This window comes from Theropithecus gelada, chromosome 8, assembly GCF_003255815.1.
Source record: "Theropithecus gelada isolate Dixy chromosome 8, Tgel_1.0, whole genome shotgun sequence".
Classification (NCBI taxonomy): domain Eukaryota; kingdom Metazoa; phylum Chordata; class Mammalia; order Primates; family Cercopithecidae; genus Theropithecus; species Theropithecus gelada.
The window spans coordinates 133151074-133170899 of NC_037676.1; the positions used below are offsets into that span (position 1 = coordinate 133151074).

The 19826-nt window shown below is 39.8% G+C and overlaps 1 protein-coding gene across 2 annotated transcripts in view; it reads right to left on the reverse strand.

Moving 5' to 3' along the window:
- The window catches only part of ADCY8 (adenylate cyclase 8), a 259466-nt gene that overhangs the window by 91266 nt on the left and 148374 nt on the right, over nucleotides 1-19826 (reverse strand). Inside the window, exons 8-9 of one of the 2 annotated variants that reach the window (XM_025394556.1) lie at nucleotides 17229-17426; nucleotides 204-304 (exon numbers count right to left, since the gene is read on the reverse strand). In XM_025394556.1, the coding sequence (XP_025250341.1) occupies nucleotides 204-304; nucleotides 17229-17426 (299 nt within the window). The remainder of the gene's footprint in view (nucleotides 1-203; nucleotides 305-17228; nucleotides 17427-19826) is intronic. The other variant, XM_025394557.1, reaches the window with a different exon arrangement.

Below are 19826 nucleotides of genomic sequence, written 5' to 3' on the forward strand. Positions count from 1 at the left end.
TTTGGTTGTTTTTATTAAGATTGGGAAAAAGATTATTATCTGGGCAGAGTTTTGAGACAGACATTGAAACAGTCAAACGTTTTGGTATGGGTCCTGGACTCAGTTATTTGAAATTCCGATCCTTTGAAAAGTCAGCTGGCTGACTCCAGGTGAGGAATCTCACAAAGATATTTCACTGGATCAATTAGTTCTTTCATATTTACCTTGAAGAAGGAAGCAAACTTTGTATTGCCGTGATAAATAGAAGAACGATAAACGCACAGACCAAGTTTGACTTGAACACTTCATCCCTCATTTGAGAATACTGTAATTAAAAAAACAGAGAATGAGTTACTTTGCAGCAGAGTTGGGTTTTGGAAGAATTAAGTTTTAGTGATATTTGGGGTTGAGGGAAACATCAAGAAGAAACAAGACAATTAGATTTTTTTAAAATTAAGAATAATTCATATCTTAATAAAACCTTCACAGAGCATTATCCCCATCCCTCCTGCCAACTTTCCAGTGAGAGCCCAGGAGTAAATACAGTGGGAGGGATACTTTGTATGAGCTTATCCAGTTCTTCCCCTCCCTCTGAACTAACATTATTTTAACAGAACAGAAGAGCACACATCCATATATGTAGCAAATCAAATTCGCATTGACTTTCTTCATGAGTAAACTTAAGTCATTTAAGGATCTTGCACTGTTTTGTGTTAAGTTTGGGAACACAGGGAAATGTTTTACCAGGAAGTCTTTCTGCCTCCTTTTCTTATTAAAAATAAATTCTCAGGCTCTTAAAATAGAAAATAGCCTGAGAGATCTCCAGCTAGTGCAGCCCTTTCATTTCACAGAAGAGAAACCAAGACTAATAGACCAATATGCTTGATGCCCTTCTGTGTCTGCTCAAGGCAGCCCTGGGGAATGGTGGTAACTTTATTTTGATTATCCAGAGTACTCAGTAATTTCATTGTCTAGCTTTAAAAGCTTCTAGAAGGTCAGCACTCAATGCGTATTTGCCTTACTTCTGCCTAGACTCTTGAACCATCTTGGAGCTACTAAGCTGGGGAATATCTACTTCTTCCAGAAGGTGGGAAGTTTTTTAAACTGAAAAAGACCTTAGAATTAGCCTAAACCAAGCCCCACATTTGACCTTAATGAGAGAGAGGTCTAGTAGCCAGCAGGTTATTTTATTTTTGGGGGACAGAGAACTAAGTGTCACTCTGGAACTTTGTAATCCCTGGTTTGCATTTCATGGTTACTTCATACAGGAAGCTGGCAAATAGAGGTCTCACAACATCTTAGGCTCCATGTCCACAATACCAAGACAAGGTTTCAGTCAGGTCAAGAAATAGTAAAATCAGTCCAATCTGTTGTTGATATGGTGTTTGCAATCAACAGTTACATGATTTTTATTCTCTTCTGACTTCTTGGTGTGGTCTGGGTTTTAGACTGAACTCCGCTTCTCAGTGTCATAGCTAAGGTTTGGAGAATATCCTGCAGTTGTTGAGCTCTCTGGGTGAAGCACCATGCTGTTTAGAGACTGCACAGTTATTGCTTTTGCAGGGCAATGCTTTTTCTACTCTCCAGTATTAAGGCCTCTGTCCACTTGCTGACAACCTGCTTGTTATCTGGAGGGGAGCCAGGAACATGGCTCTGAAGAATCACTCTAAGTCATCCTCAATCCTGATAAAACCACAGAAAGCCCATATTATTAATAGTTATCAATGGTGCTACCCAAGAACAGGTCACAATCATAGAGGCCTACCCAGAGCAGCTCGAAAGTTTTAGCCACAAAACAGTTAATTCAAAGAAAGATAAATGTTTGAATTCCTTCTAACAACAAATTACAGAGGATCTAATTATTCTTTGTTGGCTTACTGGTTAATTTTTTTTTTTTTTGAGATGGAGTCTCGCTCTGTTGCCCAGGCTGTAGTGCAGTGGTGTAATCTTGGCTCACTGCAAGCTCCACCTCCCGGGTTCATGCTATTCTCCTGCCTCAGCCTCACGAGTAGCTAGCATTACAGGTGCCCACCACCACACCTGGCTACTTTTTTGTAATTTTAGTAGAGACGGGGTTTCACTGGATTAGCCAGGATGGTCTCAATCTCCTGACCTCATGATCTGCTTGCCTTGGCCTCCCAAAGTGCTAGGATTATAGGCATGAGCCACTGCGCTCGGCCATCTTACTGGTTAATTTTAAACCAGCATGATTGCATAGGTTTGATAATGAACATTTAAAAACAACAGTAATAATAATTTTAGTGTAGTTAATCAGTACACTAAAATTCCTCCTTTTCTTCTTCTTTTTCTTTTTTTGAGATGGAATCTTGCTCTTGTCACCCAGGCTGGAGGGCAATGGCACGACCTCGGCTCACTGCAACCTCCGCCTCCTGGGTTCAAGTGATTTTCCTGCCTCAGCCTCCCAAATAGTTGGGATTACAGGCACCCACCACCACGCCTGGCTAATTTTTGTATTTCTAGTAGAGATGGGGTTTCACCATGTTGGCCAGGCTGGTCTCAAACTCATGACCTCGTGATCCACCCACCTCGGCCTCCCAAAGTGCTGGGATTACAGGCATGAGCCACCGTGCCTGGCCCTTTTCTTCTTTTATGTCATCCATCATCATCATCATCATCATCATCATCATCACTATCATCATCACAGCATCTTGGACTTGTAATTGACCATTGCCTTCCCAATTCAGAAATCCGTTTCATAACATTCTTGATGTCTACTCAAAGGTCTGTTGATTATCATCCGATGACCTTCTCTGCTTTATCTGGGAAAGTGGGTTTCTTTTCTCTGGTCCTGAGCAGGGCATCTCAGGATTCCAAACACCCTCAACTTGAACACTCCGATCCTGAGCCTGAGAGCTCATTCCTTTGTAAAGGCTTCCTTTCCATTATTGACCCATGATCCTATGAAAAGATTCTTTCCTATAGATCCCAAGCCTGAGTCTCTGTGACTCCTTCCATGAATGTTTTTTACTGATGACTTAAAAAATGTCACATGATCATCATTTGTCCAGACTAAAGTTGCAGAAGATATTATATTTTCAATTTTCTTCAGATGGCAAATAGGGTGGAGACAAAGTATGAAGACTTACTTTGCTTTTAGATCTGTCATTATTTTATTGTGAGCAAAGCCAATTTCTTTGAACATCACTTTTCTCATCTGTCAAATGGGAACATTAATACAGTTCTTAAGTTTGGCATTAATGTAGTTCATAAGTTTGAAGCATTCTATTATTTTCCTGTTTGAACTTCAGTGCCTAGCATAGCCACATAAAAGAAGAATCTTATAATATTTGTGAAGTTGACATCATCAAATATAAAATACTGGGTTTCAGAATGTGGTGTATTGTTACTTTGGAAAAGCAAGGAGAGCAGGACTTCGAAAAGAAAATTCCTAATTGGCTCAAAATGGTAGAGTACTGAGATTGAGTAGTGATTCATTTCACTTCCTCCTGACTTGTAAAGGTCTGAACACTCTGGCTCATAGCTTTATTAAGTTAGTTGTGTGCTTATGCCTGCCAAAGTTAGAGACTCCTTGTCTCATCCCTATTCTGTCCTCACCTGACCCCACTTATCCTTTTATATCTCAGTTGTGAGCATGAACTAATCAAGAGGTAGATTAACTGGGTTTGAATCCCAGCTGTAACACCTATGGACAAAATCTTTAAGCTTTCTATGTCTTAGTTTCCTTATCTAGAAAATGGATATAATAATAGGAATTATCTCATAAGGGTTACTGGGAGAATGAAATGAGGTAATATGTATAAGATGCTTAGAACAGTGCCTTGCACATAATAACCCTATATAAATGTTACCTAGTGTCAATCAATTAATTATACTTATTTTACTTCTATACTTTCATCAATGTGAACCTTGCCTTTTCAATGGTGTTGCCTTTCAGGATGCTGTCTTCTATTCCTCTGTACAGTATTGTACCTTGCACTCAGCAGTGACCCCAAAAGTGTTGTTGACCGATTTTTCCACCATGTTATAAAAGATTCTTCTAAAGAAATTATGATCTCATGTGTGTTTTTTTAACTCGGAAGAAGACTCCATTCTCATTATTCCCCTTGCTTCTCGAAAGATTACCCACCACCGGGTAGAATTCTTGACTTTTATAGGATCCTTAGGAAAAGTGTTCTTGGAAATGACCTGTGAACGCTTATAATTTACTGAGCCCTTGGTCTACAAGAGAACTTGGCAATCTCACACACACACACACACACACACACACACACACACACACACACACATATATATTTTTCAGATAAACTTGAGGATCAGAAATATGAAAGAGCTTGTCATGGTCAGTTGGTGGCAAAATTCAGACACTTGGAACAAATTACAAATACTTCCTTGGAGATCTTAGATTAGGATTTGGAATATTATTATTTCTCAATCTTTAGGGTCTTAGTTGATTCAAAAAAGGGTCAAAATCTAGGGTAAGGAATTTGAATAACAATGACTAATATCTAGTGCAAGGCTGGTACTGTGCTACACGCTTTACATGAATGTTCTCATTTAATTATTACAGGTCTTGTTTATCATATCCTCACTTTGTAGATAAAGAAACTGAGGATTTCAATACCTGAGCAACTCAATCACACCTTCACAGATTGCAAATAGAGAATCCAAAGAGCTTTGCTCAAGAATGCAGGGTCTCACTGGCTACTGCTTCCTTGCTGTTTTCAGAGTAAGGCTATCTTGTTCATAGATGCATGCTCAGACTTCCTGGGTATATTTCAGTGATGCAATTTATAATACAAAGAAAGGGAATGTATTAAAAATTTGAGCCTATGTAAATCTTGGTTAGAGTGAAAGTGAAGCATATGGGCAAAGAATGGATATTAGAAACAGCCTAAGAATTAGTTTAATAAAATGCCACTGCTATATTTTCTTGATTGATGAATGAATCCTCAGCACAATGCAATGCAAAATAATGAGCCCCTTTTTAGGCCAGGATGGGTGAACTGATAATAGGGAAGAAAACAAAAGATGGTAGATTTTACTTAAATGCAACAGAAGACGAGTGACCACAATCTTCAAATGATAAATAAATCATTTCAAAAATGAAAATTCCTATTTGATTTGATGAAATTCAGACTCATTCCTTCTGAGGAAGTGGAGCAGGATAAACTTGTGTTTCATTTTGTTCATGTCTGGGGATTCTGGCCCTGAATTATCTTGAAAGACATATTCAGAAATGAAATCATAGTCATGAGAGTCAAGAGGTTTTTAGATCCACCACAAAGAAGCTGGGAAACCCGTCTGATCACAGCCAAAAAAAAAAAATCTATTTCAGATTCCTTATCCACAGAGAGATGATCAGGGAAGTTCCCTTACAGAGGTGATGGATAGTTTCCAGCCTTCCATGTTTCCATGCCTGGGATAGTCCTAAGAACTCTTCCTAGGTGAGGGGGAGGAAAACCACAGTGCTTTCCTAGACTTTCCATTTTGACTGTAAGCTAAAAGGCACTGAAAAATTCTTAACGTTTCTATAAGATGTAGAAGATGCTTATAACTAAAATAATTATCTAGTTAATTGCCTGAACTATAACTGTACTCTGTCTTTTTTTTCTTTCTTTTCTTTTTTTTTCTTTTTTTTTTTTTTTTTGAGACAGAGTTTCGCTCCTGTTGCCCAGGCTGCAATGCAATGGTATGATCTCACCTCAACACAACTTCCGCCTTGCGGGTTCAAGTGATTCTCTTGCCTCAGCCTCCCATGTAGCTGGGATTACAGGCATACGCCACCACACCCAACTAATTTTTTGTATTTTTGGTAGAGACGGGGTTTCTCCATGTTGGTCAGGCTGGTCTCGAACTCCCAACCTCAGGTGATCTGCTTGCCTCAGCCTTCCAAAGTGCTGGGCTCACAGGCGTGAGCCACTGTGCCCAGCCACTCTGTCTTTGTATAAAAGATTGTAGGTGAGATTACAGAATCTTCTAGGTGGAGTGAATTGTAATTGTTATCTTGCTCCAACCTTTACTAATGCCAGTTTAACTCAGTAATGTCTCTCAGGTATGAGCCGTTAACTCCTGCTTGAATATTTCCAGTGTTGGGGGAAATCAGCTCCTCACTTGGGAGCCCATTTCATCTTTGGATAAATTTAGTTTGATGAAAGAAAATTTTCTAGCACATCTTTTATTAGTATATATTAATATATTTGTAAAAGAAAATTATCAACTGGGATAATCTGTTCATTTTGCTTTAGTGGATGAAGAAATTTAACCACTGTTCTGTTGTTAAATTCACGCATTCTGTAGCATGGCAGTAGCCTAGAGCATCCTTCAAATAGATCATTTGGACTGGAAGCAGTGGCTCATGCCTGTAATTCCAGGGCTTTGGGAGGCTGAGGTGGGTAGATCATCTGGGGTCAGGAGTTCGAGACCATCCTGGCCAACATGGTGAAACCCTGTCTCTACTAAAAATACAAAAATTAGCTGGGTGTGGTGGTGTGCACCTGTAGTCCCAGCTACTCGGGAGGATGAGGCAGAGAATCGCTTGAACCCAGGAGGTGGAGGTTGCATTGAGTCCGAGATGGCGCCACTGCACTTCAGCCTGGAAGACAAAGTGAGACACTGACTCTAACAAAACAAAACAAAACAAACAAATTTGGATAAAAGGCATAATTGCAATGAGACTAATTTTCAGCAATTTTTAAATTTTGAAATAGGCCGTCTTCTCTATCTTGGTTCCTACATCAATAATATTGTCATTAAGAGCAATTCTATGAGTGACAGGTGAGTGTGCAGAATCTCTCACTGACATACTTCTTCCCAAGTAAACTGACCTTTGAACAAATGTGGATTTAATCATGTTAAGTTGACTCACAAGGAAACACACTAACATGTATTTAAGATTGACGGGCTCAGAAGTGCAAGGCTGGGAGAACACCTGCCCAGGGTGACAGAAGACCCCAGGGTGGTAATACATTTCCTAACGTTATGCTCTTCCTTGGTAGTGGGGTTAGACTGGGCACATGAGAATTTCAAGAAGAACTTTTAAAAACTTTCCAAACCACCGTTCTTCCAGCTCACTCTCCCCCAAATCTTCCATCCTTGGGAGGAAGAACTCTTCATTTCTTGAGTGGTCCAGCCCCCCCCCCCACCCCCAGCCATGGAGAATCCAAAAGAGTGGTAACTATTGCTATATTCTTTACCTAGAAGTCCCTGGTTGTAGATGATAATGGTGTCTACACATGAAGCATTAAAATTGCTTCAGTGATCAGGTCAATGGCCTCATAATTCTGTAATTCTACATTACACCATTATAGGTGAAATTGGAATTCCTGACTCAGAAAATGCTGGCTTTATGGGACAGGAGCTAATTGGTCTGATTAAAAAATACACACGAAATGGCACTTGATATCGTTTGATTACCTAGAGGGTGGTAGAAACAGCTGTAATTTTGCAACATAATATCAAGACAATAAAGGAGTCTTATAAGGCTACTGTCCTGACTAAGGGATGGATTTCTTCCCTAAGCCTCTTTGAAACCTGTCCTTCATATCTGAAGGAGGAGGCCAAGGTATTCATACTATGTTGGGACTTACTAGAGTGGTAAAAACTCAAGAGGAGCCTGATGCTATAACAGAATAAATCTTTAAAAGCTATTTTAATAATAAGATCTTGAAAATGACTAGGAGATACGTGATTTAGAAAGATGAAAGAGAAAAGCTGAGACCATTTGGTTCATGCTCCATGTTCCCATTTCTGCTCATCTAAATAAGACATGGAGTGGTTCAACAAATTCTGAATGTCTCCAAGACAAAAATGCGCATTTTGCTTATTAGCTAATTCCAGAGTCCAACATCCTAACCCATCAGAAAATACATTCGTTTGCTTAGCCTTCTTTTCTTTGCCCAGATTTCTCCTTTATTGTTTTATTCTGATCATTACAACTGCAATAAAAGTTGATGCGATGAAGTAAGAAACATTTTAGAGTTTATGATGTATTTTTCTTGAAGTTTTTAAAGCCTCCATTTAACTTTGATTTTATTTATAAATGACAGAAAAAACTGAGAGACATTCTGGACACAGCTAAGAACCAACTGTACTCAGCCAAATAATTATCTAAAGATTCTCTTGTGTGGCAAATCCTTGGTTTTATGTGGCTGCTAACGGAAAAAAGTAACATTAAATGAATGTTTTTGAAAATACTCAGCACAGAACTTGGTTCATAGTAAGCACTATTTACAATAATTATCATAATATGAAACTGGCAAAAGCTTAGTTGTGTGTAACAAATGAAGCTCATTCAATTTTAGTTTTGTTTAATATGAATTTGATCTTTTTTTTTTTTTTTTTTTTTTTTGGAGATGGAGTCTTGCTCTGTCACCCAGGCTGGAGTGCAGTGGTGTGATCTCAGTTCATTGCAACCTCTGCCTCCCAGGTTCAAGTGATTCTTGTGCCTCAGCCTCCCGAGTAGCTGGGATTACAGGTGCATGCCACTACACCTGGCTAATTTTTGTATTTTTAGTAGAGGCAGGGTTTTGCCATGTTGGCCAGGCTGGTCTCGAACTCTTGACTTCAAGTGATCCACCTCCTCAGCCTCCCAAAATGCTAGGATTACAGGCATAAGTGACCACTCCCGGCCAGGTTTGATCATTCCATGAGGCTATTTCTGGCTTTGTCTTCTCTTGAGCCATTTTGTCACGAAACTACCTCCTTGATGCTCAAGCTAATCAGCCATTTTTGGGAAACACAGTTCAAGGGTGGTTCAAGGACTCATCATTCCTTCTCCCACTGGCCTAAGAGAAAAAGTGTTTCACGTGTTCATGTATTCACTTATTTGATTCTTACATGTTCATGGATAGCTAGGGTGATAGAGTTGCCTTTGTTTTCAGGCTACCTTTATCAAGATTATGTCTGTTGCCAGAAACATGAGGTGGATTATTTGTATATGTGTGTGCCTACATGTGTGTACATGTGTGGATATTTGTGTGTGGGAGGGATATTTGTTTGTGGGAGGGGAATGAATAGAGGATAAAAGAAATGTTCATGGTTTTAACGTTTTTTTGTTTTGTTTTGTTTTTGCCTCTAAGATGTATTTGCCATAAGCATTATTGTATAACTCCTCCCTTGCAACCCCCTGGCTGCATCCTTCATGAATTTCAAACTATATGAAAATCAGGTGCTTAGAAGAAAGACAGGATTTTTCAAGGTGTGGCAGAAGTAGTAGAATAGCTTGGGAGTCACAGTGAACTCTATTTGAATCCCCACTCTGCTGCCTTCTATTACTGTGGGTCTTGGAAAAGCTGTTCAAACTCTCCGAGACACCCTTACCTGCCAAATAGTACAATTAGTACCTCCATAAAGGACATTGTGACACTTAAGTAAAATGAGGCAAAACATTTAAAATAGTCATGATATGGTAGTAAGTGATCAACAAATATCAGTTTCCTTGTCACATTGCTGCCTCAGTTGCAATTCATTGCAGCCTCCAAGGCACTTAAGTATTACCTGCATTTCATCTGCACCACCTTGCAAAGTGGCCATTATCATGCCCAGTGTTAGGATGGGAAGTTCTCAGATCACAAGTCAGAGTGTAAGTTCCCAGGGCACAGAAGCTGTGGCTTTATGTCTTCCTATATCATCTCAGTATAAGATGCCCAATGGAGTGGACACAAACGGAATCCAAACCAAGTAGACTGAATGCTCTGAGCTGTTCCTGATGGACTTCCCAATAATCAACAGCACAAATGCTCTGAGCTCTATTGGATGCACTCCCCAAGAATCACTAGAGTGAATACTCTGAGCCATGCCTGATGGACTCTCAAGGAATCACAAGAAGTGTGGACAGAAAGACAATCTTTTGCAGGAGCACAAAGAAACCCATGTGTGAAATATCTAATCCTCAGCTGGCTTGTCGTCACAGGAAGAAAAGCATGGCCTTTGGGAATGATCAAACACCAATCATCCTTGAAGACAGAAACAGAAACAACCTTTCTTACCTTTTTTTTTTTTTTTAAATAATGATAATAAGGATCTTAGAATAATCAAATCATTTAGAGAAAAGACAAGCAAATGACACCTACAAATTTAAACACATCTCAGAGGCCAAGGTGGTCACTGCTTGTGCTCCTGTGATCCTGGGAGATTGATGGAAGCACCTCTTCCAATGAGTTACAAGGCTGTACTTGCTTAGATTAATGAAGGGTGGAACCCTGGTACCCTGGAATACAAGACACATTAAGATTGGCCCTTCCCACCACCATTTTCAATGAAGTACTGTTATTATTTATTTATTTACTATTTATTTATTTATTTATTTTAGAAAAAGCTCTAGGAGAAGCGTGAGATTTATCTTAAAAAGGGTCTTGCCTTGTGCAGGTTTGGATTGGCAGAGGATTAATTAGAAAGACAAGGGAAAAGAAAGACTATTGCATTTATCCAAACTTCTGTTATATGAATATTGTGCCATTTAATTTTCACGACAACCCCTAAGGGCAGACAATCATACTCATTTCAATGAGATCAAGCCCCTTGCTTCGTATCACCCAACCAGTAACTGGTTGGAACTGGGTTCAAGTCAGGCAGTCTATGTTCTTTCCTCTGTCTTTCAGCAAAGACTAAATACTGGTGAGCAAAATAAGGATTTTATATATGTGTGTGGGTATCCGTTTGAGTGACAGAAAGATATCAACTTGTCATTACCCATTATTGATCAGTAAACTAATCAACTGTCCTTTATGCCCACTTCTATTTCCAAAGTGGGACTTGAACTGAGGTCTAGTCGATTCCAAATACTGTGGCCCTGAAGCCATTATTAGCCTCATGGAGCCATCTCCTCTAGATTTGTTAAAAGCTATATTACCCTTGAATGAGGATCTGGGGACTTTTGATGTAAGCTGATCTCTGAAGACATGAGACAAGTGACCAGCCTGAGTCTCACGCTCAATCAAGGAGGACAGAGAAAGATGGCCAACAACCTAGAATAACAAAATCCAAAAAAGAATGTCTACCAAAATGCAGGTCTTCTTGCCAAATCAGAATCTTGGGGGCAGAGTGATGGGATGGTACCTGCATTTCAAACGAGATCCCCAGATGATTCTTAAGTTTGAAAGCTCTTAGCCTGAGATGAAAAGAGTTTTAGTACATAAATTTGTCATAAGGACAAAGGATGCCTTTTCTCGAAACAATTAAGAATCAAGAGGAAAAATATCAGCATTAAAAGAAGGAAGGAACTTTAATCTTCCTTGATATGGCTTGATTATAACACTTTACCCACAAAAATGCCCATATCCAAAGCATAGTTACCCAATCAATTTTGAAGTATTAAACATATCTTAATCTTTATTCAAGATGAGGAAGTCACCTTATTCTAAGGTGATAACATTTTTTTTTGTTTGTTTTTGTTTTTTTGAGACGGAGTCTCGCTCTGTCACCCAGGCTAGAGTGCAGTGGCCCGATCTCAGCTCACTGCAAGCTCCGCCTCCCGGGTTTATGCCATTCTCCTGCCTCAGCCTCCCGAGTAGCTGGGACTACAGGCGCCCGCCACCTCGCCCGGCTAGTTTTTTGTATTTTTTAGTAGAGACGGGGTTTCACCGGGTTAGCCAGGATGGTCTCGATCTCCTGACCTCGTGATCCGCCCGTCTCGGCCTCCCAAAGTGCTGGGATTACAGGCTTGAGCCACCGCGCACGGCCTAACATTGTTTTTTGAACACTTAGCTTAATGAAATAATTCCAAATAAGTGTTCCTATGTTATTAAGCTCCCCTAAGATGCTAAAGGTTTTGGGCTGGCTACTCTGCCTTGGAAACATCCATAAGTAAATGTAATTAATTGTCTTCCTATCCTAAGCCTAATTCAGTGTCCTTTCCCAGAAGAGAAGTGAGGACCAGAGGCTGAGAAACATCACCTTCTTGTAAGTGCTCTGAAAATGGAAGGGCCCAAGATCCCACAAAAGGTTAAGTTCCTCAGTGTGTAAAGAAGGCTCACAAATCAAAAAGACAAAGGTGAGCACTGCAATAATAGATGGGCGATGAAGACAAATGTGTAAATCATACCATTAAGGTATGAGAAACGTGCAAGTCACAAAAGGAGAAATATAAAGGCCAAAATATGTACTGACAACCCTTCAACTGCAATAATAATTTTAAAAATATAAACAGAAATGCCAGGCTGGTGCTGCTTTTTACTTCCTATCAAATTGACAATTTTTTAAAAAGTGTAAGCCCAATTTTTGAAGGCAATTTCAAAATGACTATTAAATATTTTTAAATGTGAATTCTCTTTCACCCACCCCTAGGATTTTATCCTAAAAAATAAATAAGCAAAAATGCATAACTTAATTATGAGAATAGTCATTACAACACAATTTGTAATTTATAACAGTGAAAAACTTTTTTAAAAAGCCTGAAATGGTTAAAATGTGCAATGAGATAGTATGTAAATACTAAAATCACTGTGTAATTGAAGATTTAATTATGGGGAAAAAAGCTCAAGCAAAGAATGTTTAGCACTATGTTACAATGCCCTGTGCATATAGTGGTCTATTTTTATAAAAGTTGTTGATACGGTTTGGTTCTGTGTCCCCACTCAAATCTCATCTTGTAGCTCCCATAATTCTCACATGTTGTGGGAGGGACCAGTGGGAGATGACTGAATCATGGGGGTGGGTCTTTCCTGTGCTGTTCTCATGATAGTGAATGGGTCTCATGAGATATAATGGTTTTTAAAATGGGAGTTTCCCTGCACAAGCTCTCTCTTTGCCTGATGCCAGCCACGTAAGATGTGACTTGCTCCTCCTTCACCTTCCACCATGATTGTGAGGCCTCCCCAGCCATGTGGAACTGTAAGTCCAATAAACCTCTTTCTTTTGTAAATTGCCCCATCTTAGGTATGTCTTTTCCAGCAGCATGAAAATGGACAAATATGGTTGTGTACGTAAGTCTGTAGATTCACACTCATGTAAGACCAGAATGACAGATGCCAGAATGGTAACAGTGGTTACCCTGGGTTGAAAGATCCAAACAGATTTCATTTTTTTCTTTTTTGCCTTATACTTAGTATCAACTTTTATTAGTGAAAATGCATTATTCTATTAATAAGAAAGTATCAAATAGGAATGCTCAATAAGGAAATACCAATATGATTGGTAGCATCTGACAGACACATTATGTTTTCTACATCTCTTTACCATAGTTCTGATTTGTGCTTGCCCATGAGATCTGTAAGGCCACTTAGGAAATATTTAGCCTGACTAAAGAAGGGCAAAGGATTCATCTGTGAAATGTGGGAGGAGCTGAGGAAGGCCTTTGGCAACTGGAATAGGTCCCCTCTCCACTATCCAGAGGTCTGCTTAGAAAGTCCTGATGATTGGCTGGGTAGTGAAGGAAGCTGTTGAGTCACTAATTCTAACCTGGCTGAGGCCCAAGCCTTGGGTCACATGACCTGTTACATATCATCCACACTGGGTGATTTTTGAGAGTGAAGGGAGGTGATACTAATTTCACATTGTAAAAATAGGCATCTACTACTCTCCCAGGCAAACCAGGACATATGGCCACCATGGTCATAGGAAATTCATAGATTTATAGCATTATCTACTGAAGTGGTCAGGAGCTGTCCAATGTCCTCATTTCACAGATAAAGAATCCAAGGACTAGAGAAGGAAAGATGTGTTTGCTAAGCTACATGAGTCATGAGCACACTGTTCTGAAGCTTAACTCAAAAGACTCCTGTGAGGGAGCAGGGAGTGAGCCACCTTTGAAATTCCACGGCAGGGAGTACACAGAACTTTTATTCTCTGCTGAAACTCCACTGAAAAGAGTCACATCAAAATTGACCCATGCCTTTCGGCTCTTAGAGTTCACAAAAAATATCCTGATAACAGCTACAGGGGGTGAGGCAGTCTTATCTAACCTTCTTAAACTGAGTCTTTATTCATTTCCTTATTCATTCAACAAGTATTTATGCAATACCATGAAGTATATAAAAGTCCTGTTTCACATAGTGTTGTGGATAAGTATGCCAATTATTATAGGCAAATGTGACCAGGGAATGTCTGAATGATATTTCTATACATTTCAATGGAGCTTTGTTCATTTCAGTGTTTAAACATTTCAGTGTTCTCATAAAGGTGGAAAGGCAAACGCGTTCCCTTATTCATGTATCTTCTTATTGTTCAAATAGAATAAAGCTTTTTCTTTCCTACAAAGATTGCAAAGGAACAATTATTTCCATTTCCATTTTTCCTTTCAGAAAACATACTTTTATGGTCCAGGCTTGTTCCCAAGAAGAAGGGTAGGGCAGTGGGAACAGAAGAGGCTTTAGAATCATAAATATTGTATGTATTTTTAAAATTCTAAGATATATATTCTTACTAAAAATGTACAATTTTCCTTAAAATGTGCACTTTAACATCTCTGAAATCAGCATGCACCTTATTATCAAGGGAATCCTAAAATCTTGAGTTCCTTCCAGGGAGGTTTGCAATTGCTTCTGTGGTCACCAGGTGGCAATATTAACCCAGGATCATTTTAAATTAAATTCTCTGATAATTTTTTTTTTTTGTCCACATTCTAAGTGTAAATCCATGCAGCAAACCTATGCTGATTCCATTTTGGAGTTTAAATTCTTGAGGAGCTTCTTCCCTTTATTTAATCAATACCAGGATATAGGCATGTGGGTTTCCTCACTGCCCTTGCCTAAGGGGAATGTCCTACCAGCCTCAGCCCCCCCACATCCTTACCCTGAGGGTGTAAGCCCAATTTATTAGTGTGTGTTTCCTCTTAGAAACCCATATTGAGTTTCTTTTTCCTTTCTGAGTGCTGTATAGAAAATAGAGCATCTCACAGTTGATGACACCTTAGCGTGAATGAAATATGGTAGCTGGATTTTGAGATCTAAGATCTCTACTTAACCTCTTGGCAGTTTAGTTTTCTCTTCTGTAGTTTTCTCCTCTTGGCAGTTTAGTTTTCTCTTCTGTAAACTGACATATCTAACAGCAAGCACAGAGGAACTGCATATTAATGCTATTTTCTGATTCTGGAATCCTATGTGTTTGAAAGCCTTGTTTTAATTTTGTTATGGCTCTAGAACGCTTTCCTACTTAGCCTCTCCTGTAAACTCCCTCTCTATGCCTCCCACTGCATCCAAAGTTTGACAAAAGGAAAATGAAGACAGAACAGTGTTGTCTTCTTCGTACGAAACCCTGGGAAATGAAGTCCTGGGAACTCCTAGCAGAGGCAGCATAGTCAACAGAAAAGAGCAGTGGCTATGGCATCATGGTGGGCGCAGATTCCAGTCCCTTTCTGACAGTTTGACTTTGGGAAAACTTCATAATAATTTCTCCATGTCTCCTTTCATCAAGTATAAAATGAGGTTCATAATAACATCTACTTTATATTACTGTTGTTGTCAGTTGATTTATGCAGGCAGCCTAGAAATAGTGCCTGGTACTTGGTAAATACCCAATGAATGTTACTTGTGATATATTCTCTGCTCAGCAGTAACACAGTCCCTAGAGATGATCTCAGAGCAAGAGTCAATGAAGAATATCTCTGTGACAGAAGAGAAGTGATCGTTTTCTGATATGTGCTGTTGCCGTCACCACTGGGGAACCCATGTAATGCTTAGCACAGGTTAGGTGGTCTGTGGCTAAACTGTCAATGGGCAAGTCCCATGTTTGTTCAGGGTGCTGTCCTTTGGCTCTTCTAGAAGAATCTTCCCTGGTCACAGAAATCAACCTCAGGCATGCTGTGCCTCCCTTAGGTCCATTTCTGGTCCAATACCAGATGGCTGCAGATGAAATGTGAATGCTATTAAATAAAACACACTAGAAACTATCTGTAGTATGCAGGGGTTAGGTTATTAGTAAGACAAGTACGTCTTTAGCAAAAATAAATAAAAGCGTTTTGTATAGCTCTGGACACAGGCATTTACACAAGCTAATTGAGAAGATTCTTTGTAAAGCCATCAGCTCTTCATCCTAGCTTCTTCAATGCAGTAACCAGGAAAGAAAATGCATTTATTTGGTCCTTAAGCCCTTAATCATATGATGAATAAGAGAAGTGTGTCTGTTATTTTTTTTGTGGGGGGTTGAGGGAGGCAAATGTTTCTTTTCCTTTTGTTTTGTTAGTACATAGACACAATCCATCTCAAATTGGGAACTGTAGGTGAAGGTATTAATTTTGGAGTCTGCAATCCTGAGGTAGTTATCAAAGAAGCTCATTGGGAATGGTGTATGTGCACAGAATTGTGAATTCTCTGAACTAAGGAAAGCAAATCTCCCAGGCAGCTGAACAAACTTACAAAAAAATTGCTCACTGGAGCTTTACAGAGTATTGAATCAAACTCCAGAAATTTGCTTGTAGATTCCCTGCTGTTCCTGCCTGAGGCTCCTGCAGATGCCAGGCACCTCTTGTGCTCAGTCAAGGAAGGTCTGTCAGCTTCCATCAGCGCAAAGGAGCAACCCAGTTAAGCAGGGTCGGCACCCCATCTGCCCACTCCCCTCTCCAGTTCAAAGCTGAGGTGGGGGAGGGGAATGGAAAAGTCATCATTAATATGATGATAGCTGCCATCCTTGAACACTTTACCTAATCAAGGTATTGCCCTGAAGACTGCCATATTAACTGTGAGGTAGGTGCCTTCATTTTCCTCATCGTACAGAGAGGAACTCATGCTTGGAGAGGTTACTTTACTTATCTAAGGTCACACAGCAAGAAAGTGGCAGAGGTGGAATTCAAATTTGACTCCAAATCCAGAACCCATCTTCTTTCTACTAGGCCTAGGTCAGAGGACTCTGAGGCAGCAGACAACTGGGAAAACAGGAGAATAGATATCTAAAGTCTAAGAAAGACAGTGTTTATCACTGATGCTTACATCAAGTTATTGGGTGCCTTCATTATTATGTTAAAATGGTTGCAGCTGATGTGAATTCATCTAAAAGCAAAGGTAAGTGGCTGTTAATGCCACTTGGCTTAATAATCTCAAAGTGGAAGAAACCCTTTTGATGCTTACTGAGTTAAAGGAGGTTTTGTTCTTTGAGTCCTCTTTTCCTTAAAGAGCAAGCTGATGCTCTCTTAATCTAACTTGCATCTCCTTTCATGGCCTTCAGTCTACTCATGATTTTCAAGGAGAAAGATAAAAGACACTACCAAACCAAACCAAACCAAAGCAAACAAACAAACAAAGAAACCAAAACCACAGCCCCTGGGCTCTCTCTCCAGTCCCATGAACATTTACAACAATTAACTCAGAAAAAGAGCCACTGTGTAGACCCAGCTCTACCTTGTGCTCCAGGCTGGAGTCTTTAAACATCAGTGAGAATGGCTTGATATGCTCTCTTCTCAATTTATCGCCACTCCGCAAGTCGATGGTATGTTCTATTCTCTTGTTAATTTCCTCAGGCCCAGACTGGACATGCAAAGCTTGTGCAAGATGGTTTGGAAGCAGATTTATTGAATTTCTTGTTAGGGCAGCCAGAGTCTAGGGGGAAAGCACATGCAAACACAATAAACCTGCTAGTCCCCTTTAGATAAAAAAGAAATGCAATGTTTTTAGATCATGTTGCATTGCAAACAGTAATAGCATTCCATGCAGTTGTATTCAGTGAAACCTACAGAAGTTGATCTGATAGCATTTGGTGCAGAGAAATACAACCTGGCAAAATATCACATCCAGAGGGACAATTCCCTTTTCTCTATGTAGGCACACTGAATTCCTTTGGTTGAGGTATTTGGAGAGTTGTTGGCTTAGAAATGTTAATCAAGACCCTTTCTCTAACCAGGCACAACCTGGGTATGAGAGAAAGAGAACCAAAAAAATAACAGAAAGTAAATATATATTAAAAGTCCACAAAAATGATCATCTCCAACTGAGTAGATTCCACATTTTCGTGTGACCTTTCATTTAATGGTGGTGGAGAGTCTTGGGGTCTTACGGCTTGCATTTTTTTTTTTTTTTACCATCACTCATAGAAAGACAGCCAAATGTGCCAGGATCTGCTCCTTAAACTTGACAAAGATTGTTAAATTTTTTACTTTGTTAATATGTCCCTCCCTCAGCATAGGCCATTATATATCTATATATTCATATAGATATATGTGTGTAATTTCTTTTGGGTAAAAAATGCAAGTAAGTTGCAGCCTCCCACCATTTCACAGGGTTACACAGCACGAGACGGGGAAAGGCATAACCACCATGGTTGGTCACTGGATATGGATACATGGATGCAGAAACTGCATTGGCTTACAAAGACACACCAGGTTTGGCAGGGAGACCTTTTCTCCTGGTGATTTAGCAGCCATGATAAGATTAACTGGCTGGATCTAGCCAAATGCAGTGTTCACTCACAGCACCAATTTAAGGCAGCTTCTTAGATTAAAAAAAAAAAAAAAAAGTGTGAGTTGGACCTGAAGGGATATAGGGATAAGGAAGCTCAACCCATCCTTCCAACAGATTTTCTTGAGGGAAAGTAGAGGATGCCACGCATCTGTAGAGTGAGTAAAGAAGTGAAAATTCTCTGCCTCTATACACACTCACTGCATTTGCTTTTCTCTGCCAGCTTCTCAGCTTGGCTATGTTTAGAACACAGGCTAGACGAAGATAAGATTATAGAGTCATCAAATGGCAGCCTGTGAGAGGTGACATAGGACCTTGCAGATCCTCTTGCCAAACCTTCAGATATGGATGAGCCTCAGAGAGACTTGCCCATTTGCTGCCAAGCCAGATCTGCTGACTCCAGGACCACAGCTGGAGTCAGGAGCTTTGACCTCTGTGAAGCCATCCAGCCCACCCCATAAGGATTCTCCCTATGGTGTTGTTGAACCCTTCATTTTAACCTTCATGAAGATAATCAATGTAACATAAATTCAAAGCCTCTAAAGCATTCTATAGCAGGGCTCATCATGGCTTGAATTTACTGAAACCCTCTTCTCCAGCCCTAGAATAAAGAATAGAGCTGCATGTGCTAACACGAGAAAGCAAAATATATGCGCTTAGGGCACTGAAGCATGTAATTTCAGCTCTGAGTACTAAGGAGACTACTACAGCGAAAAAAATAGATGTTAGGGGGAGGCATGTTAGGAGAAGGGCTGGAGCGGAGACAAGGAAGCAAGAACCAATGTTCCAGATAATTGAACAGCAGGATACATGTGGGGCCAGAGAGTTTAGCCCCTGGAATTAAATGCCATTAGTACAGCATCCCAGAAAGCAAAGGAAGCTGAACTGTCGGCCACTTGGTGGATTTCCCATTGGTTTTTTGGGCAGAAGTGTTTTTCCTATGGCATGGAACATGATAAAACTCCATTTTCCATCTTGGAGAGAAGATGGAAATGACAGTCCAGCTGTCCTTGTCTGACCATACATTCTGACCTTGGGATGCCAGGGTGCCCTTGTAAGTGCTTGGAACTGGGTCTAACAGCTGGAGATGAAATCTGCTACATCTAAGCACATTCACAGTTAGGCATCTCTCACTGTCTGATATTTTTATTTGTATATGGTTTTCCTTCTATGAACTAAATTGAGCTTATCCACTCTACCAGTGCCTTATGCCTTCAGTGACTCTAAGACTTTTGGATTTCACAGAGGAGGGAAGTTTCAAAAAATAGTTTGGGGACTAATTTGTTTAAATTACAGTAGCAGCAGCAGCAGCAGCAGCAGCAGCAGTAGCAACAGCAATAGGAACTACAGCTCTTTAATGTGACCATTATGTAATAGAAGAAAGGGCATTTTTTTTTTCCTCAACAGGAATGATGCAATCTCAGAATAAAAGACAGTCCTTTACATTGAATACATTTAGTTTAATAAATAACTATCTACTTTGTTCTTATTTTTCTCCTATTGATGTAAACTGGTGAAAATGTTAGCAGGAACCGATACTGGTAT